The following is a 27,739-nucleotide window of genomic DNA, read 5'->3' on the forward strand; positions in this document are numbered from 1 at the left end:
TGCACAAACCATGCTACCTGAAATGTAGCAGTGAATTCTAGACTACTAAACTGAGTCTTTAATTTCTAGCTACTTTGGAAACTTGGAAGGCTGTGGTGCTGAGCTACACAAAGAGATTCGAGAGTCCTACTATCAGCTTGTTTTGTTCCTGGTAAATTCTGTGAAGGGATTTAGTACTATTAATGACAGGTACAGTACATTGCTTGCATTACTTATGTGAGATTTTTTTTTTCTGTTCTTCCTCACTTCTTCCCATGTCACTTGTTATTTATTGTTTAATTCCTTAATTAAGTTTGACTATACTTTGCATTATTTACAGAACTAAATAAGGAGCCTTGATCTTGTGATCAAAAATGCCAACTTACCTTTTTATTAATACTATGCAGGAAAGCACAATAAATTTATCAATGTTAAAACCTTGACTTACTGCATTTTGTAGTTGTAATTGCACTGCAATGTGTTTCTGAAGCTTAGCAGTAAAATACTAGAAATAGCAAATTTATTGTGGAATACTTTGGCAAGAGTAATACTACAATAAATACCACAATTCTGCAACCATGATTTAATGTTAAAGCTCATGTTTTGGTAACATTCTGATTAGAATTGTTGGGATTTATAGCCAGGTGTCCTAAAGAAATGAGAATTTTGTGACCATAATGTCCGTTTCCCTGCTAATAACTTCCAAGTCCTTTGTCCAGTTTCAGCTGAACATGGCAAAGGTTTCAAAGAGAACAAGTTCCTGCAAATACCAAGAAAATGTCCGGCAGAGAAGAAACAGACGCTCTTGCTAATACTCAGGCTATAGCATAAGCTCTGTTTCAGCTGGATCCATAGAGGATAGCATCTTTATTTCAAATTGTATTGGCTGTGCTTCTTGCTAAATTTTGTAAGTTTATGCATTAGTAAACCTGAGTTTCTGCCACATAGTTAATTTAATGCAGAGTAAAGCCTGGGAATCAGTGTACAGTGATTGTCTGCCCTTGCTCCCCAAATATGCTATTTCAACTTTAGGTTAGAGCTGTCATGTTTTATTGTCTTGTGTTTTTATTTAGATCATTGCTTCCTGCCTTATCGTGTGTGCAGACAACTCTCCTTCACCTTTTGGATATGAGTTGGGAACCGAGCGATCTTTCCTTCTTTGTTGAGATTCAGTTACCACATCTTCTTATGACTACATCACAAGAAAACATAAGTATTCATGACAGTGTCATTTGGTGAGTCATGAAGAATGCAACTGTCACATGGTATTAACTATTGACACCATTTTTACCAAGAAAGGCTCCTGAACTTTGTGCTGGAACAAGCAGTAAAAGTAGTATTAACAAGTATGGCATAATTTTGTCCAGTATCCAAGGACTTAACTGAAGTATTTGAAATTTTTTGCAGCATTACTAGTGCAAAAACTATTAAAATCTTATCTTTAACCTGGTTACTGCTGGAACACTTCACTTGTTTAGCAGTGTAGCGGGAGGTAGATAATGCTGTTTCTTGTGTTGATAAGTATCAAATGTTTTTAACGCCTGCATGTTGCAATTTTATAGCAGTTGTACTACTTACGCATGAGCAAATGTGAAGGCCAAAAAGCTTTTAAAATGTCTCATCTGATGTGCTAGCATTACCAAAAGCAGTTTTGTAAGTGTAGATTTTTCTGATTTTTGCATTATGGTCCCCATATGTATTTAAGAACTTGTCACAGAGGCAAGAAGCAGGTGTCTACATGGTCATTTATTAACCAAGTGAACTGGAATTCCCACAATTCTGTTTTTATTAATATGTTATAGCACTCTGTTCTTTTAAAAAAAAAAAAAAAGTATCCCAAATTATGTTAGAGGGAAGCCTGATTACATTCAAACTTAATTTTGAGCTTGCTTTTCTTTTAGTCAGTGGAGTGAAGAAGATGAAATTGCAGACTACAAGCAAAACTGTGAGTGGATGGATGAATGTCAGGATGTAATGTTTGAGACCTGGTATGAAAAGATAGCTCAAGCTGACCCAGAGAAGCAGAGAAAGGTGACTTCATGATTTGCTTATTTATCTGCAGAAGGGGTGAATAGGAGACTTTTAAAAGCCTAAAGGAGAGAAAGGAATCTGGTTTAAACTGATTTTTCATTAGTCAGATCCCTGGCTCCCTGTAGGCCTTCAAAAGTCTAAAATGACTGAAAGATCCCCATCCCTTTTTTTGCAGGGGAAGTGTTCTGCTTTCTGTCTAAAAAGAGCTTCCTCAGAGTCAGAAAATAATACTCAAATAAATTGTGTCTATTTATTACTCTAGATGCACATGTTTGTTGCTCGTTACTGTGACCTGTTAAATGTGGACATATCCTGCGATGGCTGTGATGAAATTGCACCATGGCATCGCTACCGCTGTCTGCAATGCAATGACATGGATCTGTGTAAAACTTGTTTTCTTGGTAAGACTCATTAAAAGAACCCCTTAAAACCCTATGCTCGAAGGCAAAATAGTGTCTTCTAAATTATACGTAAAACAAAGTGAAAAACTTTTCTTCTGGATATTTTAGAAATGTTAAGCTTTTCTTTTCCTAATCTGAACGTAAACTTGAAGTTAAGGAAGATCCTTTATCAAAAAGGATTTACAGGGAAATCTTAACATATTTCGTTACAGGTGGAGTTAAACCCGAAGGACATGAGGATGACCATGAAATGGTTAACATGGAGTATGCCTGTGATCACTGTCAAGGAGTTATCATAGGTCGGAGAATGAACTGCAACGTGTGTGATGACTTTGACCTTTGCTATGGGTGCTATTCTGCAAAGAAATACTCTGACAGGTATTAAATATGTGATTTTGTTCCCCCACTTTGCTTGGCGGAAAAGCGATAATTAGCAACTAAGAACAATCAGTCATTCTCATGTTGCTTCCTAAAAGGTTGCGTCTGACATCAGAACGTCTAGTTGGTGTCCTTCGGGGAAACATAGCAAATATAGGACCAGTTCAGCAAAAATTTCTGCAGTTTGGAAACCTGCCCCAACCTCTGAAGTGACTTAGTAGCAATTCTTTTCTAGCCATGACTGTGAAAGTTGCAGAAGGAGAGTTATCAACCCTGAATGTTAGGATAGAAGAAATAAACGGTGCTGTGGTTAGGCAACAGAGGTTTCAGTGCTTGACACCAGAGATCTTAAAAAATTTCCTTCTAGAGCAGGAGCTCTCGTGACAGTTCAGGTTCTGTTAAATGAGCACTACTGAAGTCAGTGAGGCTCTGACAGTTTACAGCACTTGAAGATCTACCGTTTGAAACTCTGGAATGTGTTGGGTTTTTCATAGTTTCCTGTAAAAAGGTGCTGTGTGTTACTGACTGCATCGGTTAGCAAGAAAGCGGCTGCATTTCAAAATTATGTACCTTCTTCTTTCAGTCACTTGCCCACTCACAGCATCACAGTGTATCCGATGGTGACTATTCGAATCAGTGACCGACAGAGGCTCATCCAGCCATATGTCCACAACTATTCCTGGCTGTTGTTTGCAGCTTTGACTCTCTACAGTGCAGATCTGGCAAATGGGGAGGAAGTAGAAGGAGAGAAACTAGATTCACAGGTCCTCAGTCATGCCAGAGTTCTGCAACATCAGTGCATACAGCTCATCGGAGACTGCTTGATGAAAGCACAGCACGGAAAAGGTGAGTCAGCTCCTTCTTCACTGAAACAATGGTTTCTAGCAAGTGTCAGAAGTCTGTGATTACTCACTTTGAAGTTTCCAAAGGAAAGGGGAAGCTACTGTGTACTTCACTGAGAATAACTGTTTATGTAGAAAGCAAATGTAGAACAAGGGTCGTTCAGGGTCACTGGAACATGGAAAATAGGGTGCTTGAGAAAATTAATTTTACGCTTACATAAATATTGAAGACAACTTGGCAACTCTTTGGAAGGGACCAGTCAGTATAGCTGCATGTTCTGTTACTAACGTGTCACTGACACTGAAGGACTTGAAGGAAAGTAAATAACTTGGTGGAAAATGTTTTTTGTTCTGCATCTCTTGGCAAGAATTTTTTAACCTTATTTGTGGTATGAGATAAGTTTCTGGGGATGATGTCCGTTTGTCTGGAAAGGAGGATTTCTGTGAACTAAGACCTACTACAGAAAAAAGGGTGATACAATAGAGACCTATGTTGAATGTATCAAAAATTCTAGACTCAAGTTCAAATAAGTTTACTGGTAGTTTTTTTGAGCAGCTCTAATACAGCTGAAATACCACCACCAAATACTTATGCATACTCATTATTTAATCTGTCTGTTTTTAACATGCAATTTTATTGTATAAATATTTAAGTGGTCAGAAGATTAAAAGCTAAGACAAATTTCATTTACCTTTCATAATTCACATTGTTGGGAGGTATCTCTAACACTTCCTTAAATTAATTAAGACTTCTACCCTGATGGTATCTTTGTGAGGTGGAAAATGTCACCACCTGTTCATCACTATTATTTAATGGAACTACATAATTAAGTGAACATGATGGGGAACATCTTTTTGATGGATTTGATATTCAAAAGAAGTATGTGAGGGGAATTTTGCAGTTCTCTTTCAAAATGTTTCAGTTCTGCTTTTTGCCTCTCTTGCCACTCAACAGCTAAATCGCTTTTATAACTTTCTTGCTTTCAGGTCTGAAAAATTTAGCTCTCCTCTGCATGTTACCAGAAGGTGAATCCTTCTCAGAGAACGACACTGTTTCAGTCAGTCCTGCCACAGATGGTGCTCCAAAAAGTCACACTGGTGATAAAGCAGCGAAGGGAAGAGATGAGAAACTAAGCAGAAGCTCTTTTGTGCATTGTAATGTAAGTACCCATTATTTCCAGAACCCCTGATATCAATTAGATGCGCGATCTTCAGAAGCTTAAACATCCTATTCTGGATATGTAACTGAAAGAATGGATAGTAATGACTTCATTTGTAGGTAAAAGTTGGGGGGCAAGGGGACAGTTGTTGGTTGGTTCATTTTTTTAATAGATCCAGCTGATCAAAGACGAAGGCATCACCTTATGTTCTTACAGGCAACTGATTCACAAAAGCGTTGGAGGAAAGGGGCAAAGATCATTCTTTCTGAAAGGGTGGTTGTTTCCCCTAGTTGTTAGCACTGTTTAGGTAGGAGAAAGAGTTTCATACAGTTTTATACAGCGTATAAAACTATTACAGTGTAATAATTTTATGCACAGAGATACGAGCAAAATAGAAATATGTATTTTCACTGTATGGAAGTTTAAGACATGTATACATCAAGAAATTCTTAAACAATAAAAGGTTTTGATACTTGAGGAAAAATGTTTGTCAAATGCAGATGACTGCCTGCTTCCTTCCATGGTTGTTTCTGCAGGTATTAAATTTTGGTTTAATCTTTTAGTGCCTTTGTTTTATTTTTAGGGGAAAGGAGATACTCGCAATGAAATCCAGTCTCCTGCAGAAGATAAAGTAGGAAAACAAGGAAGTGAAACCAAAGCTGTTTTGAGACAAGAGTCAGACTTGTCTGTGGATAATAATGTTTCTCCAACAGGTAAAAAATTATTTCTCCTTTCCCCTGTCACAGAAATATCCATTCATATGCAAAGCAAACAGCTGTATTTTTTTATTCCTAACCCATTTTTGCGTATTTGCAAATGCCTTTAATGCAAGCGAGCTGTCTGCTTTGTAAAAACCTGCCAAGCATATTGCTTTGAACAACTGCTGCCTTGCAGTCGGTTTAAAGGATTCTAGAAATTGGAGTAGCACTCCACCGATATATATCCATGTATAGAGATTATACGTTACTGTTGGTCTAACACAATACTTGTGTATTCTTACATACTTGGAACCAGAAATTAAGTGCCTTGTTCTATTAAAGACTGGTATTGTAAGAATTATGATAATTAAATGGATCTGTCTGTAGCACTGTCCTTTATATGTTTTTTAATAGATGGTGCAAATCTCTTTACCTACTATCTTTTATACACTTTTATAAAGACTTGCTTTTCAAATTTTAATAAAATTTAAAAAAAAAATTATCCTTGGTTTGTAATTATAAAAATTAAGCTATCACTTCTTTTATTTTTAATGTCATTTGGGGAATTTTCTTCTTTTGTTTTAATTTAAAAAGCAGATGACTACCTCTCAGAGGATTCAGCCCAGAAGCAAGCAGAGAAGGTTTTAATACCTAGCCAGGAACAAGTTTTTGCTGAATGCTCTCAGAAGAGGATTCTAGGATTGCTGGCAGCTATGTTACCACCTTTCAAATCAGTTAGTTCTTTTTACTTTCAATCCGTATAGTTTTCTAGGTGTCACAAGTAACGTGAATAAAATTCATAGCGAATTAAACGTGGGAGATGGGCTCTTGTTGCTTACATGTTATAAAATGCAAATCAGAATGTCTTAAGACATTTCACATTGCTAAGGAATGTAAGGGCTTGTTCCTGGGTGGGGGGAGAGGGAAAGGAATTTTAATTTGTCTGTAAAGCAGTCTGTCTTAACTGTTCAACACCTGCAAAGTTTAAATCATCAACTTAGGTTTATGTGTCAGGTCAGCTTAACAGGTCAACAACCGAAGTAGGAACCTAGTTTCTCATTTTGTTTTGTCCCATGTGAAAGAGCATTAGAACAGAAGCTGTTGGATGTGCTATGACTTTGACTAAAAGTCTTGTTTTCTTTCCCTGCCTCACTGAGATTTTTCTTTTTCTGTAGGGCTCCACAATGTCTTTGATTAACCTGGAGCAAATACTTCCACTGATGTTTCAGGTTGTAATCTCAAACGCTGGCCATCTAAATGAAACTTATCATTTAACATTGGGACTTCTGGGCCAGTTAATCCTGCGACTTATGCCTGCAGAAGTGGATGCTGCGGTGGCTAAAGTCCTTTCAGCCAAACATAATTTGTTTGCTGCGGGAGATGGGCCTACAGTGCCAGAAGGCTGGAAGACAACTCATCTTCTCTTCAGTCTGGGAGCTGTGTGTTTAGACAGGTGCTTTTTACTTTAAACCTATTAGTTGCTCTCTGATGACTAATACTAATTTTCTTTCATGTGTGCTTCGTACATAGAGGATTTTTAATAGAAAGTCGATTAAACCTGTACCCAGATCATGGAAAGGGCTTAGCAGCTGCAGCCTTTGTTGCAGTGAGAATCTCTGAATTTCCTTCCACAAGAAGGCTGTCTGTTGAAGAGTGGCTTAATTTCCTGTGCTTACCTACGTAGCATGTTATGGTGGAAGAAGTAAGGTTTGGAAACTTCAGGGAAAACCAAAATACAGTCCTATATTTTTTGTGTGACATTAATTCTCTCCCGTTGAGTTACATATCTCTTATGTAACTTGGGAAAGGAGGGGAGTGTGTTGTGTGGTGTATCACCGGTGCTGAGTTCTGGATCTGGCCCTTTTATGTAAGAGTATTAGAGAAAGAGATTTTTGTACAGTAAAATTGCACTGGAAACAGCAAGGAGGGGCAGGGCAGATGTTCCATTTTGAAGATCTTGAGAAAGCTCTCAAGCATTCTAAGATTAATGTCATGCCTGTTAAAGATGACTGTTATTTTTCATTGTAGCTATGTTTCACAAGGAAGGTTCATAAATAGAAAAGCATATGAAATTTAAAGGCAGAATATCCAGAGGATCAGCTGAGGGAAGGGATTTTCTCAAAGACTAACTTTAGAGCAAGGAGGCCAGTCTCTCGAGATTATTTGTGTAGTCCACAGAGGGAAAGCAGGTAGTCACGTACATGGGAAATAAACCACTTGCTGTTGTGCAAAGAAAAACTTCTGAGCTCTAAACTAAAATTAGGAATTAAAGGTGACAACGTTCAGGCACACTTTGATTTGGGACTGTAAACCCTTTAAGAAAACGGAGTAGTATTTATGCTCTAGTGATGAAAAACAAAACAGAATTCATGTGTAAGCTGACAGGAAAGCTTCAAATATTTGGAAAAACAGTTATATAATGATATGAAAGCTATAGCTATGACAGATTAACAGCGATACGCTGTCTTGAGGAAAAATAGTTTCAGGTAAGTCTGTAGTCAGCCCTCCTAATACAGACTGCTCTTGCTTTCCAGTCGTGTAGGTCTGGACTGGGCAAGCTCCATGGCAGATATTCTTCGATCTTTGAACTCTTCTGCGCAGTGGCATAATGTGATCGCTGCTTTCACTGACCATTGCATTAAGCAACTGCCCTTCCAGCTAAAGCACACCAATATCTTCACTTTATTGGTGCTGGTTGGGTTTCCTGAGGTAAGTGGCCTATCGATACTAAAGGAAACGAAATTGGTTAGAGCTTTTAGGTTTCTATTTCTAAATACTACAGATTTCGTCAATTGGGGACATCCATTATAAACTGTCAAAACACGGTGTATGTCAGAGTTCACATCTTTCCACTTGCGCACAATTAATGTTTATCTGTTGAAGAATAATGTAGCTGGTTTTGCCTTGCATTTCTTTGAGTGCTACTTATAACTATCACAAGAAAACCAGCTTAGTACGTTTGAGTATCAAAAAGGGATTTTTATACAGGCGAAACAATCCAATCTCACTCTTGATAGTCATAACTGATATATTGCCTATGTAGCATTAAGCTGGTTGTTGTAGGCATTTTTTTTTTTAATAGAAGTGAACTGCCATTTTCTAAAGATCAGCAAATAGCTGGCAGCGAGCAGATTCTTCAGCTAAAATAATACAATACCAAGTATAAGCAAATGTAACCAATATAAAAGATGACTGTGTATTTACAAACAGGTATTCCAAATCATAACTGAAACTTTTGCTGCAATTTCAGGTGCTGTGTATGGGGACTCGTTCTGTGTACATGGATAATGCTAATGAGCCTCATAACGTGATCATCCTGAAGCATTTCACTGAGAAAAACAGGGCAGTTGTAGTAGACATCAAAACCCGAAAGAGAAAAACAGGTTCTGTGACATTTTTATTTTATCAAAGAATCACAGAGTATTTCCTTACAGTTTCTTACGGATACCCAAAAGCATATTTTAACTAGACCGCTTTGTGCAGGTCTGCAGAGTTTGAATTCCATTATTACTAAGTCACCCGATTTTCTGCTCATAGGTTAAACCAAATTGTGAAGTTTCTGCAGTAAAGGTTATGGAGACTCATTTTCTTTTTAAAACTCTGACATTTATTCAGAAAAGGATTTAGGAAACTGTTGAGACCATTTTATTAATTGAGAAACCTCAGAAATAGGCTTTTGATTAAACAGTTGTTTCTGTTTTGAGATTTGCTTACTGCTTGTGTCTTATCCTTTATAAACATGTGCTTAATGTTTTAAAAAAAATTGCAAATTTTAAAAGTGTACATGCTGCCTCTGTGTAGTTAGGTGCAGCTATCTAAAGGAAAGTTACTCAGAGCCTGAAAGTTTTGGGGATAGTCCATTTTGTAGGGGATAGTCCAAAAATACTCTGCATTTTTATGAAGTGGCTGTTTCCACTGTGGGCAAGATATGCTACCTACTAGCAAATGAAGACCAAGAACAAACACAAACATACCTGTTATCGATTGATTGCTTCTGAAATGATGCTGTGTTCACTGTTTTTTCCAGGTCCTGTAAAAAAGCATGCCATGAGGACAGGCCTAACTTCTTTAATCATGTGCTTTGTAAAATGTCAGGAGTCTACCTTCTCTGCTTTCCTCCTGTCTGGAAGAACTTTTCAAAACAGTTTGGATACCCCTAAAATTTGAGACAAAAATTAAAAAGAGCTATACAGCATGAAATAGCGTCTGGATATTTTAGAATAATCCATTCTAGGGCACATTGGTAGAGTGTGTTGGCTATTATGGTGTCTAAAGGCTATTAAAAAAACTCCAACAACAAAACCCACCAGAAAACAACAACAAAACCCCAGAGCTAGATGCTGCCTCCTGGGTCCCATTTGTTGTACCAGAGAGAATTTTCTTCCTGTATTTCACCTTGCTAAAAGTTAGTCAAGCTAAACGTTTAACATATAACAAATCAGTTGGATGTCTAGCAGCAAGGGCTTTCAGCTTTGGCATACATGCCCTAATATTGTGAAGTTAATAAAGCAAAGGTTGTCCTAAGATTTGACTATTGAAGTTGTTTAAAAGACACTTGGAAAAATCAACAGACTAAACTGCTTTTTGATATCGAAGAAAGATATAAAAGCTTTTTTTTTTTTTTTTTTTACTGTTGACATTTTAAACAGTACAATCAGCAAGATTTCTTTCATCATATCAATTGCAGCACAGAGTTTTCCCCATTTTAATTGTAAAATACAACATGTGCTGCTTTGTATGCTGTACAGTTTATGTGCAAATATACGCAGTCAGCTGTTGCCAGAAGTTACCTAGGGTTTTTTTAACTTGCACTGAAAAATGAAATATTTTCTTGACTATTCAATGAATCTGAGCTAATTCTAGTACGAGACCATTGTTAGAATGTATTTCGTGTATGGATCGTGTTCATGTCTCAACCTACTCGTATCTACTGGTAAGAGATGATTTCACAACATTTTAAGATGAAGCTAGTGAATTGTGTTTTTTCTCTCTTGTAGTGAAAGACTATCAGTTGATTCAGAAATGCGGACAAGAAGGCAGTGATTCCCAGACCCAGCTGAGACAGTACCTCCAGCACTTTGTTCTTATATCCACGCACCTTCTGCAAACCAGCATGGACAGTAGCTATGCTGAGGCAGTGGAAGCAACTTGGGTCTTGTCGCTCGCTCTAAAGGGGCTTTACAGAACACTTAAGGTATCTTTTGCCTGACACGTAGAATAGAATAGATAAAGTTTGTGTTCTACCTTGCGCTACAGGAACGTGGGTATTGACTAAGCACATTGGGGAGCTAACACAAGTTCATTTCTCTCACAGCTGGCTCCTTTTATCCCCTGTCTGTAGGGGGTTGAAAATGTTGCTAGGCTTTAAATAGCGTTCGTGAGTCTGAGTTGAAAGTTGGATCGCTTTTCCTCTGGGGGGGCTGACCATTCATGAATGCTGAAGAAGTTTATAGGGATAACACTTTATGGAGTGAAGCTCACTTGCCCCCTTTTTTACTCCTGAAGTGTTTGAAGAGGGGATCTGTATTTTTTTGGACTGTCAGAGCAAAACAGATATCCAGTTACTACCGTGTGTGTGTCATGGATGATACTCTTAAGGTATTTGAAATGGGGATTTGTATTTTGGGGTTTTTTAGGGAAATGAAAGAAAAAGATTCCCAACGTAGTTCATCTGGGCAGGAAATTTATCTGAGGCCGTGTGATAAGGCCTTGCAAGCATTGTGATGCATTGTTTCCTTTTTACGTATGTATTTGTGTGTGTCTGTCTGTGTGTGTAGATTCATGGCTTTAAGGAGATCCAAGCTGCCTTTCTTCAGTCCGGTTTACTCAAACTTCTAGTGAAGAAATGTAGCAAAGGAACTGGCTTCAGTAAGACCTGGCTTCTCAGAGACTTGGAGGTAAGAAAAGTTTCCTTTTGTAAAAAGTCAGGCTTCACACAGTGGCATGAAAGGTTATGGCACTGCACTTGCCTTTTGTGAAGAAAGTCTCAAGAGTATTTCTAATTAGTCGTTATAAAAATGTTCGCTTAACTGTATGCCTGAATCTGCCTTCCTCTGTCCATCATAATTGTGTAGATAATAGTCTAACTTCTTTAAAGCAGGAGCTGATTTTAATTAACCTGATTATATTTGAAAGAAATTTGCAAGATGAGGCATTAATCACCTACTCAGTTTCTTTTATGAATTTTATTTAGACTGTTCTTGAAAATTCCATTCTTCAATTGAAAAAATAATAATTAATCTCGAAGAAAAACATTACTTGCATTACTCACTGACATGTACAAGGTATTACTGCAGTGCAGTATGGGGAGTTCAATATGCATGTGGGCACATTCTTTCTGAATGTTTGTTAATTGCTGGAAGATAAGTGTGGTTCAACTGTTAGTTATGTTTTTTCGTAGGCAAGAGTTGCGTTAATCCGTACGTAGGACAGTAGCAACGAGAGAGAGAAAGAGTAAACCCCTGGCATTCCTCTGAAAAGTTGCCCCAAGTGGTTGGTTAGAAATACTGCAGAACAGGGCTGGACTGTGGGATCTTCCTGCCTCCTGAGCTACAGCCAGAGAACCAGCCCTACTCAGAGAGCTGTCCCACCTTCCTCCCCTTTGGGCAGCATCGTACCACATGAATGTTCTGCCCTGAGCACTACAATGCCTTGCCATAGCTCTGCCCGCATTACTGCTCAGAACTGAGGCTGACACAAATTGGAGGACCAGGGAAGTGTGTAACGTTATTTTCTTCCCGTTATGAGTACTAGTGTTGTTGGCTCTGCTGAAGCCAAAGGTATGTTTTCAAAGGAGGAGAGTGTGTAAGGGCATCGCTGGCTTTTTGGTGATAGTCACCTCTGCTCTTTTCTTGTCTAAGAATCCTCAAACCTTTGATGTACTGAAATGGTTAAATAATTATTTTCTCAGTTTTTTACACTTTCGGCTAATCGCTTAAGTTGTCTTTGTAGCAGCCTGGAAGGTGTAACTCATTTGTGAAGTGGAAAATGGTTTGGTTTTGTGTTTTCGGGTAGGGTGTGGGGTTTTTTTTTCTTTTTTTAGGTGCTGCTGATTTTTAGAATAGCATGTGTTAAGCACTGTCCAAGTCTTATAATGTTCTTATAAAGTGCTGATTGCGGATACACTAATAATATCTACAGCTGTCACACCATATGCTACCTTTTTTCTATGTAGATTTTGTCAATAATGCTGTATTCCTCAAAGAAAGAGATCAGTTCCCTGGCTGAACGCGAGGATACTGAACTGGAAGAAAGGGAACACGATCAAGATGTGGAGCAACCCATCATTGGTCCTGTTGATTTAGAGCAGAACAAACTTGATCCTCTGGAGGGTTTGGATGAAGCCACCAAAATATGCTTCTTGGTACTTAAACTTAATTTTACCTCCTTTGAAGTTACTGTGAATTTGCCAGTTGCATAAAATATTTTGTAGTTTATATGGCTGTTTTTCTTCTAAATTTACAGAATATGGGTCTATGATTTCAATGTACCGTTATCTAAAGGAAATAAACCAGAACTACAGTAATGAACACTACAAAATCATTATAAAGCTTTTTGTTAAATTACTTTTCATTTTTACTAATCCAGATATTAAGTTCATTAATTCTCTGCCTATATGATAAGTGGGAATATAACACCTAGGTCATCCTTAAAGAAACTCATCTTTCTTTTTCCCCTGTAATGTCTTTTTTGTCTCCTTGCTCAGATGACACACGATGCACTTAACGCACCTCTCCATATTCTTCGAGCCATGTATGAGTTGCAAATGAAAAGAACAGATTCTTTTTTCCTGGAAGTTCAAAAGAGGTATGTGAAAGACTGGGTCCAGCAGAAAAAGAGTTATTAGATGTGGGTGGTAACCTAAAATCTAATAGGTACCGAATAGAAATTGTTCCAAGGATACAATTTGGTTTTCATGTGTGAAAAAGTAAGGAAATAAACTCCTACTAAGTTGTATTTATGGAAACAAGTCACAATCTTCTGAAATACGTTGCACGTTCTTTTCAATATTCAAAACTCCCATATGAAGATCTCCTATGTCTCTAAATTATCCTGAGGAAGAATGGAGAGCTTACATGTGGCTTCTAGTGATCAAAGCGTGTCATGGTGCCACCATGTTCTCACAGATGAGCAATTTTATAACACTTAAAACCTTTGACTTGTTAGAACAGGGAAACTAGTTAACATAATAGGATAAAAATAGGTAGAGTTTAATGAATCTTTCTAAAACAGAAGGTGGGAAGACTTAATTTGCATTTAATTGCACTAATTTAGTTTGCATTACTTTCAAAACACGTTTGTGTATTTTTTTTTTTTTTTTTTCCTTTTGCCTCTTTTAAGGTTTGATGGAGACGTAATTACAACAGATGAGAGGATCCGAACACTGGCTCAGAAATGGCAACCCAGCAAGCGTTTGAGATTGGAGGAGCAGAGTTCAAAAGCAGTAGATACAGATATGATCATCTTACCATGTTTGGTACGTACATCTCCACAAAAAGGAGCAGTTGTGAAATAATCAATTTAGGCATTGAGTAACTTCAGTTTTGTTTAGTAACTTCAAACCTGAGATTTTTTTTTTTTTTGGTTAACGTCTGAAATAATCTGTTGTTAATGTTGTATGTCAAAATGAATGAGCAGGTACAAGAAGAAGCAAATATTTCTTCCTTGTAATTTCTTCCTTAAGGAAGTAAGAGAACTTGATTCTCAAGTCAGGAGAATAAATTGTGATTGCACGCTGTAATTTCCTCTCTTTATACAAGAAAGATTGTATCTAATTACTGTAAGCTTATGCCCTAAGTGTTACTGTTTTAGCATATTATTGTTATCTTACAGTAATTTCAGCAGAACAAGGAAGCAATGAATTTGTCTTGTAAAGTAGACACTATGCTTGCAAGCTTTAGGTTTTGCATTCAATAGCATGGTCCCACAGCTCTTTGCTTTATTTTGGGTGCTGATTCCTGGCTGTGGGGTATCACCAGCGCAGTTGTCTTGTCAGTTGTGTGGCAAAGTGGATCAAGGGCTTTCTGAAGTAGTTTCACATAATTATAAGAAAAAAAACATAGGCCTTACAACAGCTTATACAGAGGCTGTATAAGAGGTGAAATATCCACCCCTGGAAATTCTCCAAACTTAACTGGACAAAGCCTTGATTTTGAAGTTGGCTCAGCTTTAAGTCGGATTTGGACCAAATGATCTCCAAAGGTCCCTCGCAACTTGCCTCATTTTGGGTCACAAATAGCATGGCACTTTGTTGCTTTACCTCTGTGTGTCAGCTTAAATTAATGCTTCTGGTTAGAATTCTAACTGCTGTTTCTGCTTGTGTGTACAGCCATGAATGCATCAGTGTATAGTGAAGTCTGTTGACATAAACAGTCTTTTTGAGGAATTCTGTCTGTGTAGGTGCATGAGAGATCACACTTTTGTGTTCTTTGATGCATCTGATTTTCAGTATGTGAAAGAGCAATTCATTTGTAAATTCAGCTTGCAGTCTGATGGACTGGTCAGATATCTAAACATAAGGAAGTAAATTGTTGAGAGCCTATTTTCAAACTTGCTTTTTTTTTTTTGCAGTCAAAGCCTGCGCTCTGTGATAAAGCAACAGAAGAAACCAATCCGGTCGCCCAGAAACTGATAACCAACACAGAGAGTGATCTACAGCTTAGTTATGCCAAGCAACGTCGCACTAAGAGTTCAATACTCCTGCACAAGGAGCTGGACTCTAGAAGTAAAAAGGCTGTGAGGGACTACCTGTATCGTGTAAATGAGGCCACTGCTGTTCTTTATGCCAGGCATGTGCTGGCATCATTGTTAGCTGAGTGGCCAGATGATGTGGCAATAAATGAGGAAATCCTTGATCTTAGTGGCCCAGCCCATATGACATACATACTGGACATGCTTATGCAGCTAGAGGAAAAGCAGTTATGGGAAAAAGTAAGTGGATTTCACTTATGCGTGTGAACAAGCCCTGTGCCTACATGCCACGAGACTCTGAGTAACAAAAATACTTGCAGTTCCTTTTTTAAATAAATTGAGACTCCAAAATTTAAATTAGTTCTGAAAAAGCAGTTGGAATCTGTCAGTGTCTTAATGTGCTGCTTTTGTTAACAGAAAATGGAAAAACTAGCTCCATGGAGACAAGTCTTTCAGTTATGAAAGAGCTATATGGGAAAATAAATCTTATAGAGAAATTGGTAAAATAGGCAGTGCGTTCTGAAAGCTGCTTTTAGTTAGATCTCGATGTGTATATTGCAATACCTGCTACTCCATTGATCAGCTGACTGTTACTGTGGTGGAAGTGATCTTGGAATTATAATAGAATGTTGTAATGAGAATGTCACCTCAATGCTTCACAGCAGTCGAAGCAAATCAAGTGCTGGGAATCTTCAAAGAAGGAATTAAAAATAAAACAGAAGGCATCGGTATGCCACTGAACCAATAGTATGCTCTCATCTGGACGACAGCATGTGACTGAGTCCATCTCTTTTTAAAAAAAGATGATGCAGTATAACTGGAAGATGTCTGGAGAATAGTGGCAGGGAAGCCATGGAGTAGCTTCAGTATGAGGAACCCTTCATCCTGGATTTTTGCCCTGTGGGAGCATTGAGGGAGGAGGAGTAATGAAAAAGTCTGTTCCTCTTCCTCTGTAGTTTTAAAACAGTAAGCAGCATACAAAAGTTAACAGCAAGTATTATTCACTAGCCCTCCCAGTAAGAAAACAAAGGAGTGTCAGATTAAGGTAATAAGTGGCAAGTCCAAAACAAACCAAAAGAACTGGTTCTTGACACAGTGTGTCATTGAAATTGTTGCCACAGGGTGTTTATATAGGTTCAGAAAATGACAGGATGAACTGATAGAATAAAAATCTGTTAAGGTGTATTAAATACAAAAGTGTAGCCTTTGTCTTAGGCTGTTCTGCATGTGTGTGGAGGCAAAGAACGCATTCAGGGAACTATGCTACATACTGTCTTTGTTTTTTAAACTCCTTTTCCCCAAGAAATCAATTTTTGGCTGATTTGGAGATGAACCTTTTGGTCTGAGCTAGTATTACATTTTATAGGAGGAGTTAGAAAGTTGCAGGCAAAGAGATGTGATAGGTTTCTATAATGACCTGGAAAGGGCCTCGAGTAGCAGGACTCCTGATTCAGAGCTTTTGTGCACTCTTGAAAAACAAGAAAAAGTGGAGACTCAGGTTGTTCTGCATTATCATTTAGTGTGTCCTGATAGACTAAATGGCATGTATTTGTATTTTTAAAGACACAGCTCTTGCATCTAGTGCTTTCAAACACTGCAGCCACTTAACTGATACTTAATCATTCCTTCTTATACATGGAGTTGTGCATTTTGAAGGCTAAAACATATGACTTTCTATTCAAATCAAAACCTGTAGGTATAGAAGGTAAAGCTGTCTGTTTAGTATGTTAACAAAATTGTTTATCTTCCTTGTTTACAGCTTTAGTTTACTGTTAATTACTTTATGGATTAGCCTTGATTCTAGCATTTGTGGAAAGAGATGTAGCTAATAGCTCTCACGTTTTTATCAGATAAAGACTGAAAGATCTGGAACAGAGGACAGAGTAAAATCTTCTGCGCTTATGGAGATGACACTTGCGGACATCACTTGTGAATTTGTCTTGTTTCTTACTAGTAGCTTGATTCTCTCTTCCAAAATGTTGTGTGGCTAGAAATGACTCGTGTCAGTCATCAGCATGTAAGTTTGTAAATGTTTTGATAGCAAACTGTATTTACATGACATGCTGCTTCTCCCCAGATCCTACAGAAAGTACTGCATGGGTGCAATGAGAGCATGCTGGGAACAATGGCATTGACAGCTTGCCAGTTCATGGAGGAACCCGGAATGGCAGTCCAGATGCGTGAATCTAAACATCCTTATAACAACAACACTAATTTTGAGGTAAGTTATACATGTATTACAGTGCAGTGGATTTGCATGGCTTGAAGACTAGTTGAAAACATCAGGGTGGTTGGAGCAGAAGTCTCACCGTGCTCCATGTGTATTCTTCTGTGGGACTGGTGTGCTTAAAGCACCTGTGAAATATCTGTTCAGTCTTGCTTTTGAAAAGGCTGATGCCAGATGACTGAGGCCTTGCCCTGTAAAGAAATATGTTCAATAAGACACTTTAATGTAGTCCTAATTCAATCATGTGAAAAGTGCATAACTTAAACGGTTTTACTATGTGTTTGAAGCAGATCATATTCTTAAATGGTTTCAGGGCCTTAATGAGCAGGTATTTTTACCCTTTCATCCAGAGGTCTTTTTCAGTTGGCCTGTTACTTCCTTGTGCTGTTAGACGAAAGCTAGGAGTGGAGTCTTTTTTTTTCCTTGTATTTCTCATTTTAGACTGTCTTCTCCTGACACAAACAGTTTCTGATTTTTCTTTTCTTGATATTGTTTGAAAGCATTTTTCTGATATAGTTTGGTAAGTAATTATTGCCTCTGGACAGTCTTGGGATTTTTAATTTCCCTGAAGCTCTGACTCTTCTGATTTTTATTTTTAAAATGCATATAAACTTTTAGGTTCTGGCAATGAGATCAATATCAGCAACAATTACCACTTTTAAAAAAAAACCAAAGCATTGCTAGCAGTTAATTTTACATGCTTAACAGCTAATGCAAACAATAGGCCATGCTCTACATTTGTTAAATTAGCTCCAGATAAAAATATCAGAGAGGCTTTTTTTCCATGGAGATGCTGTAATATTTGTTATATCTCCCTTGTTTGTATGGTGAAAGTTAAGTAGCTTCTTGGTAACATAGTATTACAGTATACAAAGATCATGTGTTTATTCCTCAGGATAAAGTTCACATTCCTGGTGCTATCTACCTCTCAATCAAATTTGACTCTCAGTGTAATACAGAAGAAGGCTGTGATGAGTTGCTCATGTCCAGCAGCAGTGATTTCCAGCAGGATCGGCACAGCTTCAGTGGGTCTCCGCAGAAGTGGAATGATTTTGAGCTTCCAGGTGAATATGCAGTGTTTCAAAGTGCAAATGTATAGGATATTGCTGGTATCCAGGACTCTTGAGAGAAACTACTGAAAGATGACAGTTAAACGCGGATGTTCCTGAGATGTGTGGGAAAAGAAAATCCTTTTCTTGTCCCAGTGTATTTGCTCTGACGTGCTGCTCTTGCATTTGTTTCTTAGAAGTAGGCTTATCTGTTGTTCTGCTACTTGACCTTTTTTTTCCATGCCTCAGTCAAAGCATGCACTTAGCTACTGGAAACAAATTTTGATCTTGATTCTGTTCTAACACAGTCCTTGTTCTGCACAATATTCACTTACATTGTTTCTGCCTTGTCTTACTTTCCACAGGAAGCACATTTTAAAAAAAATAAAAAGGCTTATCTCTTGTCTCTGCGCTATGCTAGTGCTCAGAGCAAATAAAGAGTGTGTGCCAATGCCTTGTCTCCAGTTGTTGCCACAGAGCATAGCTGGAAAAAAAAAATCAGTCATTTGACTGACAATTTCAGTCTCTATTCTCTAAGCACATTTTTGATAACACAGTAGCAAATGCCAGGGAGCTGAAGGACTGCATGGTCCCATGCTTCTTATGTTAAGTTGTTTTAACCCACTGAGCACTGTGGCATTGCAGGAAGCTTTTGACTTTGGGTACTGTCAGTAGCTGTAACTAGATTAGGAACCTTCTTAGCAAAGTGGTTTGGGTTACAAGGTGCTAGTTAGAAACAAATGTGTAGAAATATTTTGGATTTTTATGAACTTCTTTCTGTCTTCCTTTTCCTCCCAAATAGTTGCAGAGGTTTGCCAAGAAACTGACCTTGAGGCCCATTATTTTGGAGCAGCCTTGGCTGCGAAACTTGAGTTTCACCTTGTGAAACTTCATTTCCAGCCAAGGCTGTCTGGATTAAGGCTTTAGCTGAAACCAGGCATTTGAAGGCTTCTGGACTTTTCATTTGATGGCAGGGCTTCCTCAAGACTCCTAGGGGTAGGAGAGAGCAGTGGCTCCATTTCATGATGAGAAGGGGAACAGGTTTTTAGATTTTTTTTTTTTTTTTTTTTTTTTAAATCCTAAGAAATGTTTTCAAAATTTTTCTTCTTCATGAAACTTTGAAAATTCTGCTTCCCAATGAAAACTAGCATGCTTGTCCCAGGGTGATAGGATTTTTCATGGAACAGAAGGAAATTCTAAGTTTTAACCAGATCTAATATTACAGAGCACAATAGGTAAGGATACGTTTTGTTTAGCATTACAGCTGACTACCAATGTTTATCTCTCTGAAGCTGTAGACGCTACAATGACAAGAACTTCTTGAATGTTCCACTGCTTGATTGTAAAATGGTCAAACATTTCGATAGTTCTTCCACTTTTAAGTGGTTAAGCTTAACAGTTTTGTTCCCTAGAGTAAAATTGTGCAATTTAATTTTCCGACATGTAAAAGCAGTGCAACTTTACTTTCAAATGTCTTTTAACCTTTTGTTTAACGGACTGTGAACTTGGCTGCCTATGTAGAGGTCCTTTTTTCATAAATGATAACTGATCCATAACACAAATGGAAAAGTGAAGTTTAACTGTGTACAGTAAAGAGTTTCTTTAACTCCGTCTTCTTCTATGTAGTTGACAGAAATGTAAGAGACATTATCCTTGCAAGTGTCTTTATACAGTGGAAACCATTCTGCGTTTTGCTTCAGCCTCCTGTTTATCATACTGCTCTGTGCATTTCATAATTACCAAAAAGTAAAAGATCACCTCTCTTGAATCAGGATATCTAGGATTAATTTATGACAGATCTTCATTTGAATTGTATTTGTGATAGCAAAACTAACTCAGAAGGTAGTAATGTGGATTTTCTTCCTTCCCTTGTACACAGGAGACACACTCTATTACCGATTTACTTCTGACATGAGTAACACTGAGTGGGGTTATAAGTTCACAGTGACAGCAGGTCATCTTGGAAGGTTCCAGACAGGTAAGCAGTGCTCAGAACATATTGGAAAGGACTTTTTGGAGTTATTTTGCCAAGCTTTGGCAGGCTTGTGGTTATCTCTTTTTTTGACTTAGAATTTGCTTTCTCCAATGTTGTGGAAATAACGTGATTAGTTTTGTTCAAGTTGAAACTTGACTAATGTCTCCTACTTGCTGTGACTTTATGCTAGAAATACCAAATCTTCACAGAGACTTGGAGATAACAATTATAATGATGTTATTTGCATTCAAAGTCTCATTATATGACAGTAATTACACACAGGATTTAGTAAACGCTCCAAGGTGCTGTAATTGGAAACAGAAATAATTGTAATTGTGTTTTTAAAAAGTAGTTATCCGTTAAAATAGGCTGGTTCTGGATCTGATTTCTAGATGTAGCATGAAAGGTTTTGTTAGTTTATTTTAGAGTTTAAATATTTTTAATGAAATTGAGGCTGGTGGATGATTTGCAATCAGCAAAACTCTGCTGCATATCACATAATAATGAGGACTTGTGTTTTGTTTGCCTTATTTGGGCAAAACTTTAATTTCAGATAGGATTCTTCCTAATTTTTATCTAAGTTTTGCCGCAGAAAAGACTTGTGATGTCAGGATGTAATCTAGAATTATCTCAGGTTTTTGTTTGGTATTTTTCTTCGATATTTCTTGCTTGCCAGAGCAATACTTAGTATACGGAGAAGAGAAAACTGGATATATGAGTGCGCCCCTACAAAAGTAACAGCTGTTTGATTTCTGCCCCCCCCCCCAGGGTTTGAAATTCTAAAGCAGATGCTGTCTGAGGAAAGGGTAGTTCCTCACCTCCCGCTGGCCAAAATCTGGGAATGGCAGGTCGGGGTAGCGTGCCGTCAGACTGGTCACCAGCGTTTGAAGGCTATCCACTTGCTCTTGAAGATAGTCCAGTGCAGCGCCCAGAGGTAAGTGCACTGTTCTACGTTGTACACTAAAAGGCAAAGGGCAGGAGAAGAAAAAGTGACTAAGCTGATGTTATTTTGAAGCCAGAAAACCATGATTTGAAGTGGGTATTCTTAATTTGCCTTTTGGATACAAATCACAGTGCCTTGAGAGCAAAAACTTATTATAAGGGGTTTTTTGGAAAACATTTTCTCTTCTTTCTTGGCTTTTAAAAAAGTCCAATGAATTCAAATGTTGTTGTAAAGAAAAAAAAAATCACCCCAAAACAGGACAAAAAATAGATTTCAATTTTCTAGAAATTTATTCTCTTTGTATTAGTCGTACTTCAGAAATGGTGAAATGGTGATCTGATTCTCTATAAAGTAAGTAACTTTTAAATTATTATTTTTAGTTGTACCACTAAGCCTGTAATTGAGTTTTAGAAGGGAGAGGCGTGCTAATGCTTAAGTATGTACAGCATGGGTATTCCTTATGAAAATACACATTCAAAAAAATATTGAGCTTTTATAGTGTTTTGCAAATGTGTATAGTCACATTAACTCAATAGAAATGCTGGAAACAAAGACAACAGTGCTGGAACGCTGACAATTATCTCGGTTGTGTCCTTTCAGTTCAGAACAAGCAAAATCACGAAAATAACAGCATCCTACTAGCTTTGATAAAGAGAAGTAAAAAAGTATATTCACATATAGTAATAAAAATGGACAATTACATAAAACCATTGCTTGACTCTCTGTAAATTTTAGATACACCGATCTGCATCCAAGTCTGAAAAACTGATTTTGGTATTACTTGTAATCACACATTTATTTTGTTTTCAAGTTCCCTTATTTTTTCTCATCAGAAAACGTCTGCTTTGTCATGTGGACAACAAATTTAATTGCTAAAAGATCAAGTCTCCGTTGTGCTTATAATATTTAATATTTTTCTTGTGTTAATCAGATGATAGATTCTGAAATTGAGTTTCCCCCGTTTTCGCCTCTACTGAACGATATTTGTCATCCTATCTGTATGACAAGTGACATTTGGGTTAGCTAGCTTTAACTCAGGAGTAGGAAGGAGGCAGGGTTGGAATTGTTTGTTAAGCTATATATTAATTTTTGTCTGTCCGCCCTATACAAGGGCATCACCTGCTCAGTGCTGTGGTTCGGTATTGTATAATTTCAAGCACTGGAGCTAGAACATTTAGCAAAGTGATGTATATAGTTATTTTAATGTCCTCATTTCAGGAGGCCACTCAGTTTTAGAGAAGTCATTTAGACATATTAATGGATATAAGGTTTTCTCCACTTCACTGATTCAGAATGAAATTCATTGTGCTGAAACACCTGACTGAATTTAGATTTTAAAATACTTCTTGTGTTTCTTCCTTCATTTATACATCTAACTGTCAAAACTGTATGTTTTTGTTCTCTTAGATTTGTTTGGTGTGGGTTTTTTGTGGTTGTTTTTTTTTCTTCCCCCTCCCAGAAACAGGCATAAGATCATGGTTCCTCACTATTTCATTTAAATTACTTTTTTTCAGGGACTGTGACCTTACCTTGTTGAAGCCACTTTGGCAGCTTTTCACCCATATGGAAAACAACTTGTGTCATGACACGGCCAAGCCTGGTATTCTCCTTCCTCTTCATCGTGCACTTGCAGAACTCTTCTTTGTTACAGAAAACAGAGTTACTGTAAGCAGTTCCTATATTTGTATCCCTCCTCTCCCCAGTGCTGGGGACGATACGTAGTTCAGTGTTAAACTAAATGCAGTTTTCCTTTATCTTGGCAAAGATCTTCAGAGCTTTAGAAACATTAAATGCTTCAGAAACATTAACAACTTGTGGAGTCTGGTAGCAAATTCTAATAGAGGGGCATACTGTTGCCTTATCCATCATGGGACGTTAAGTAATAGTCATGACTCTTCCTTGTGCGATTAAGTCAGTAGGCCCTAAAGCCACTCTTTATTCTGAGAGGAATGCCGATTTAATAATTAATTTAAACGTATTTGAATGTGGTTTTCCTTGAGCTGATTTTGAACACTACATATGAACAGTCTGTAATGAACTGATTTTTGTGGTCACAAACTGTGTTCTAGTCCAGGAGAGTCTTGTGTGTGGTTCTGATGCCTTTGGTTCTTGGGAATTGCTCTAATGATCAGCATTTTAGTGTTAATTAGTAGGATGATATCTTTGGTAGAAATGTTGGTGTTCATTGAATGCTTTCTGGCTGCAGGAGCTTGGATCTCTACAGGAGTATTTGCTTGCCTTAAACACTGAAGATCATCTTCATCGCTGCACAGCACAGGTAATAAGATTGCACAACCCCAGAGATGTGTGGTTGTGTGATATTTTTCTGGCAGACGGAGCTAATGAATGATTTCTGATTGCCGAGTGGAGTTTTATAAAATAGGTATGAATGTACTTGGGCTTTACAATACCGTGACAGACCTCTGAAATTTGTGAATGAGCTACGCACAAATGCTGTTCTCCTTTACTAGTCAGATGATGTGCAACAAACTGGCTGTTGGGTGTAATCAGATGTATCTTGTTTAGCGAATTGACCTCTCAACTGCCAAAACATGGAAATGGGGAAGGGGGCTGGTCTTTCAGCAACTGGAAATGCAGTTGCCTTGCTGAAACTGCCTGGATGCATGACAATTACTGCACTACCAGGAGATGACCAGTAGAAACAGGGTGGTTATCTATTTCTGCTTAATTTCATACAAGGATTTCTTTACAGTTTTGGATTGGGGAGAATCTTTGACATGACTTTGTTTTTCCTTCTCTCTTCTAGGCCCTGAAAAACATTGCTGCTATCAGCCTTGCCATTAACTATCCGAACAAATCAACAAGTTTCTGGAATGTTTAATACTGGCTCAGGCCGGAGTGCATGGGATAGAGTAGTTTGTCCATAGGAACCTTGGAACAAACATCTTAACTCCGTTCAGGAAAAGTTCCTTCAGCTTCAGTGTATGAGCACTCTGCAGCCTTCCTTCCTTCCACCTTGATGTAGAATTTGTAAAAGTAAAAGCGCACTTCAATGAAAAAGCACATCTTGAAGTAACTCACGCGTCGCCTACAGTTATGTATGCACATATTGTAGCATGTTAGAGTAAACAGAACAATATTTTTTTTTTATTCAGAGGAAGTAAACGAAAGAAGGTAGCTGAAGTATGAGAATGGAAGACCTCCACGTTGGTATCATCTGCTCCCAAGGAAACTTGATTGATGGAGCGTGACAGCTTTGAAAATATTGTTGAACTCAGAGTGATGCCGTCAGCAGCATCTAATATATATCATTGAAGTGAAATAGGCAAACCAGAATCTGGTGGGCTGATGCAGAAATGGTCCACACTTGAATCCTGTCATGTTTGCTTTTGCTTTGAAGGCTACTACCCAAGGAAAAGAACTTTAATTCTTACTAAACTACAGGTTGTAAAACAAATTCTGGGTGATTCGCATAGCAGTTAAAGGATTCCAGTTTCAGAGCATCCTTGTGCAAGAGGTTAATGTTTCTCCTGTTCTTTGATTCAATCAGCTGAATCATCTATTCTTACCTTAATTTATCTCCAATGTGTTATTCTAAATAGTACATTATTCTAACGCAGAGAGCAAAGGCTGCCCTCCATTCACAAAGCAGTGGTAATATGAAGAACTGAGGAACTTCCATGTTTCTTGAAGATCACATCTTTCCAAGAAATTATTCATGAGGCTTTTTTCTTCTAATTATTTCGATACTAGTGGCTTAGGAGGTCCTTCTCGGCAATGCTGGGAACCCAGACTCCTAGCACTCAGGGTGGGGGTTAATGATCAATCCAGTCTTACCTTACAGAGCAATAATTGCATTACTCATGGTGAACGTGGAATGAATTGCAGACCTTCTATGCTGAAATAAATTGGCTTTCTTCCTGCTCAACTATGCTGATTATTCCCTTTCCAAAGAGTTAAAAAGAACATAGAAGGATTTGGGGGTGCATTTTGTATACCGTTATACAGTATGTAGAGCTGGTCTTGTCAAGTATGAATTCGGAGAACTTTTTATGCTAATTATTTTCTTCTTCCCTTCCTCACCTCAACATGACGATATGAAAAAAAAGCAACCAAAAGCTTCAGTAGTAATGCAAGTTGTGTAAAGGCAGTGACTCTGTCAGAAGGCAATATGCTTATTGACCTTGCTTGTCCAAAAGGTGAGTGGTGCCTAAATAGCAATGTGCAACCTGCACAGGAGCACCACTTTGGGGGATGACCTCTGAATTGATGGGCTTATCAGCTGGGGCTAGAATTTTAAGGGTGGTCCAGTTTCCCTCTGAGAGGGAAACGTGCAGTAATACATCTCCTTTTTTTGGATGGCCTCTAGTGCTGTAGTTAAAGATGTTTTGACTTCTGTTCAGCCAGGTGAGTGCTAAGTGAATGCTTCTTCAGGGGATGAGGCTGAGTCAGAATGTGATTATCTTGCCTGGAAGACTTAAAACTGAAGACCAAGAAGCACTATGCTGAAGCCATTGCCTTCAGGAATGGAGTGGCCATCTTAGCAAATGAGAATGCCAGAATTCAGGAAAAACGTACTATTTGTCAAAGACTGAAAGGAGGCAGAGGGATACTGCTCTGAAACCCCTCCTCGAGTATACTGTAGTTGAAGGTTAAAGCCCTCCTTCCTTCCTGAATGAGATCACAATGGGAAGGGAATTATCAAAGTTGTGGCATATCTTTAACGCATGGATCGTTTTCTTCCCTCATCCGAGTAACGTATTTGAGTTTGCAATCTCACTGCGGGGGTGTCTGAGAGATCCCTGAGGAACCAACCGTTTCACACTTTGTAATAGCATGAACAGATTCTGGGAACAGGGAGTTGCTCCACCAAAACGAGACATTCTTAAGTCTACTTTAGGGAGTCGTGTTGATGGGGCAGGTGAGCATTTTGAAATTGCTCTTCTTGAGCAGTAGGACTTTCTATTCACTGCCTCAGTGTGAATCCATGGCTAAGCAGTCAAGGATATGCAATGGGCTGATTTGCTAAGGCATGTGGCATGCTGCTGAGATCTGCCTGTTTTAGTCAAAGAAGGCTTTTTTCTTTTTTCGCATCAGGGATGAAGACTGTAAATAAACCATTCATAGAACCTGTCACGGCTCTATCATATTCACATTTTTTTCCGTTGGACTGTCTTTTTGCTTTCTGTATGAAGACATGAGGCTGCAAGGATGACACAGGAGTGGCCAGTGTTCCTTACTAGGCGTACCGCTTAACTTACTCTACCAGCAGTAACTGGCCTTGTGAGTCAGTCATCTTGCCCTAAGGGACTGTCCAGGAACAGTGTCCACTAAATGTAATTTCTACCCACTAGATGGAACTGAAGGACTGTGACCTGAGTTGACACTGAATCTGTTGCTGCCTTACAACTCAATCATTCATTATGGATTTTTTAAGAGACAAGAAACACTGATTTTTTTTTTTTTTTTCTTCTGATAGTTTTAAAGAAAGAGGAAGAGAATACCAATAATGAATATTCATGATCAATCACATTTTGAAAATCCTGCAGCAGTTCCAAGTAGATGCGGATGATACTATTGAATAGTATAAAACTGTCTGGAAAACAGGTATGCTGAAAAAAATGTGCCTAATATAAAAAAAACAAAACAAAAAAACAAAACCACAAAAAAAGTTGTCCTGCCTGAATCACCTATGATGTGTTTAAAACAAACCATATTGTTCCTAATGATACATTTGACTTGCTTTCATTAAACACTTAAAAAAGAGAGTTTTATAATTTCTTTTCTTACGGGTTTACTACTTTGCAATTTTTATCAGTTGTTTAAAATATATCAGACCTTTAGATTTATTCCAGTTCAGTTCAACATGTAAAAAGAAAGCTACAGATGTGGGTAAAATATGCAAATGAAGAGAAATATATTGTAAAAATTCTATAAAAACAAAAAAGTACAACACAGTGTCTGTTTTTTGTTTGTTTTTCTCCTCACTGAATGTTAAATGCTTGAATTTGCAGTGAGATCCAGGGTTTTTCTTACGAATCTTCGTTTTCAATGCCTGTAAGCCAACCTGCTTTTCCTCATGCAGTTAGTATATATCTGATACTGTATCAGACTATGCAGGATACATACTTCTGGAGTCGCCTCTTAAATTCCAGCCCTGCTGTTTACATTCCAGTGGCCTTATCCTAAAAATGAAGTTTTCCCATGGATATGCATCGGTTTCAGCGCCTGTGTTTGTTTACTTTCAGACCTGAAACGCACATCTGGGGCCCCAGATGTCTCATGTAAAGCTGAGATTTGTCTTAGTATCTCTTGATTCTCTAATTAGTGGTGTTTATTAGCAAAGGTGCTTGTACCTACCTAGTCCAATGGGCTTAGTTTTAAAGCTTGGGTTTGGCTTGAGGA

At 38.0% G+C, this 27,739-nt stretch overlaps 2 protein-coding genes across 2 annotated transcripts in view; both read left to right on the top strand.

Moving 5' to 3' along the window:
- The window catches only part of ANKFY1 (ankyrin repeat and FYVE domain containing 1), a 79,713-nt gene extending 75,353 nt beyond the window's left edge, over positions 1 to 4,360 (top strand). Inside the window, exon 26 of the transcript XR_007767546.1 lies at positions 4,349 to 4,360. The gene's annotated coding sequence lies outside the window, so the exon portion shown is untranslated. The remainder of the gene's footprint in view (positions 1 to 4,348) is intronic.
- The window catches only part of ZZEF1 (zinc finger ZZ-type and EF-hand domain containing 1), a 61,629-nt gene extending 34,340 nt beyond the window's left edge, over positions 1 to 27,289 (top strand). Inside the window, exons 31-55 of the mRNA XM_050908878.1 lie at positions 70 to 189; positions 1,053 to 1,214; positions 1,881 to 2,010; positions 2,273 to 2,411; positions 2,624 to 2,789; positions 3,373 to 3,635; positions 4,619 to 4,791; positions 5,375 to 5,504; positions 6,084 to 6,223; positions 6,665 to 6,942; positions 8,024 to 8,198; positions 8,740 to 8,872; positions 10,487 to 10,683; positions 11,267 to 11,386; positions 12,664 to 12,852; positions 13,195 to 13,295; positions 13,830 to 13,965; positions 15,060 to 15,419; positions 17,257 to 17,400; positions 18,302 to 18,470; positions 20,335 to 20,433; positions 21,199 to 21,364; positions 22,888 to 23,038; positions 23,580 to 23,651; positions 24,141 to 27,289. Of these exons, the coding sequence (XP_050764835.1) occupies positions 70 to 189; positions 1,053 to 1,214; positions 1,881 to 2,010; positions 2,273 to 2,411; positions 2,624 to 2,789; positions 3,373 to 3,635; positions 4,619 to 4,791; positions 5,375 to 5,504; positions 6,084 to 6,223; positions 6,665 to 6,942; positions 8,024 to 8,198; positions 8,740 to 8,872; positions 10,487 to 10,683; positions 11,267 to 11,386; positions 12,664 to 12,852; positions 13,195 to 13,295; positions 13,830 to 13,965; positions 15,060 to 15,419; positions 17,257 to 17,400; positions 18,302 to 18,470; positions 20,335 to 20,433; positions 21,199 to 21,364; positions 22,888 to 23,038; positions 23,580 to 23,651; positions 24,141 to 24,215 (3,988 nt within the window). The 3' untranslated portion in view covers positions 24,216 to 27,289. The remainder of the gene's footprint in view (positions 1 to 69; positions 190 to 1,052; positions 1,215 to 1,880; positions 2,011 to 2,272; positions 2,412 to 2,623; positions 2,790 to 3,372; positions 3,636 to 4,618; positions 4,792 to 5,374; positions 5,505 to 6,083; positions 6,224 to 6,664; positions 6,943 to 8,023; positions 8,199 to 8,739; positions 8,873 to 10,486; positions 10,684 to 11,266; positions 11,387 to 12,663; positions 12,853 to 13,194; positions 13,296 to 13,829; positions 13,966 to 15,059; positions 15,420 to 17,256; positions 17,401 to 18,301; positions 18,471 to 20,334; positions 20,434 to 21,198; positions 21,365 to 22,887; positions 23,039 to 23,579; positions 23,652 to 24,140) is intronic.
- The last annotated feature ends 450 nt before the right edge of the window (positions 27,290 to 27,739 follow it).

Source organism: Gymnogyps californianus, chromosome 20 (assembly GCF_018139145.2).
Source record: "Gymnogyps californianus isolate 813 chromosome 20, ASM1813914v2, whole genome shotgun sequence".
Lineage (NCBI taxonomy): Eukaryota > Metazoa > Chordata > Aves > Accipitriformes > Cathartidae > Gymnogyps > Gymnogyps californianus.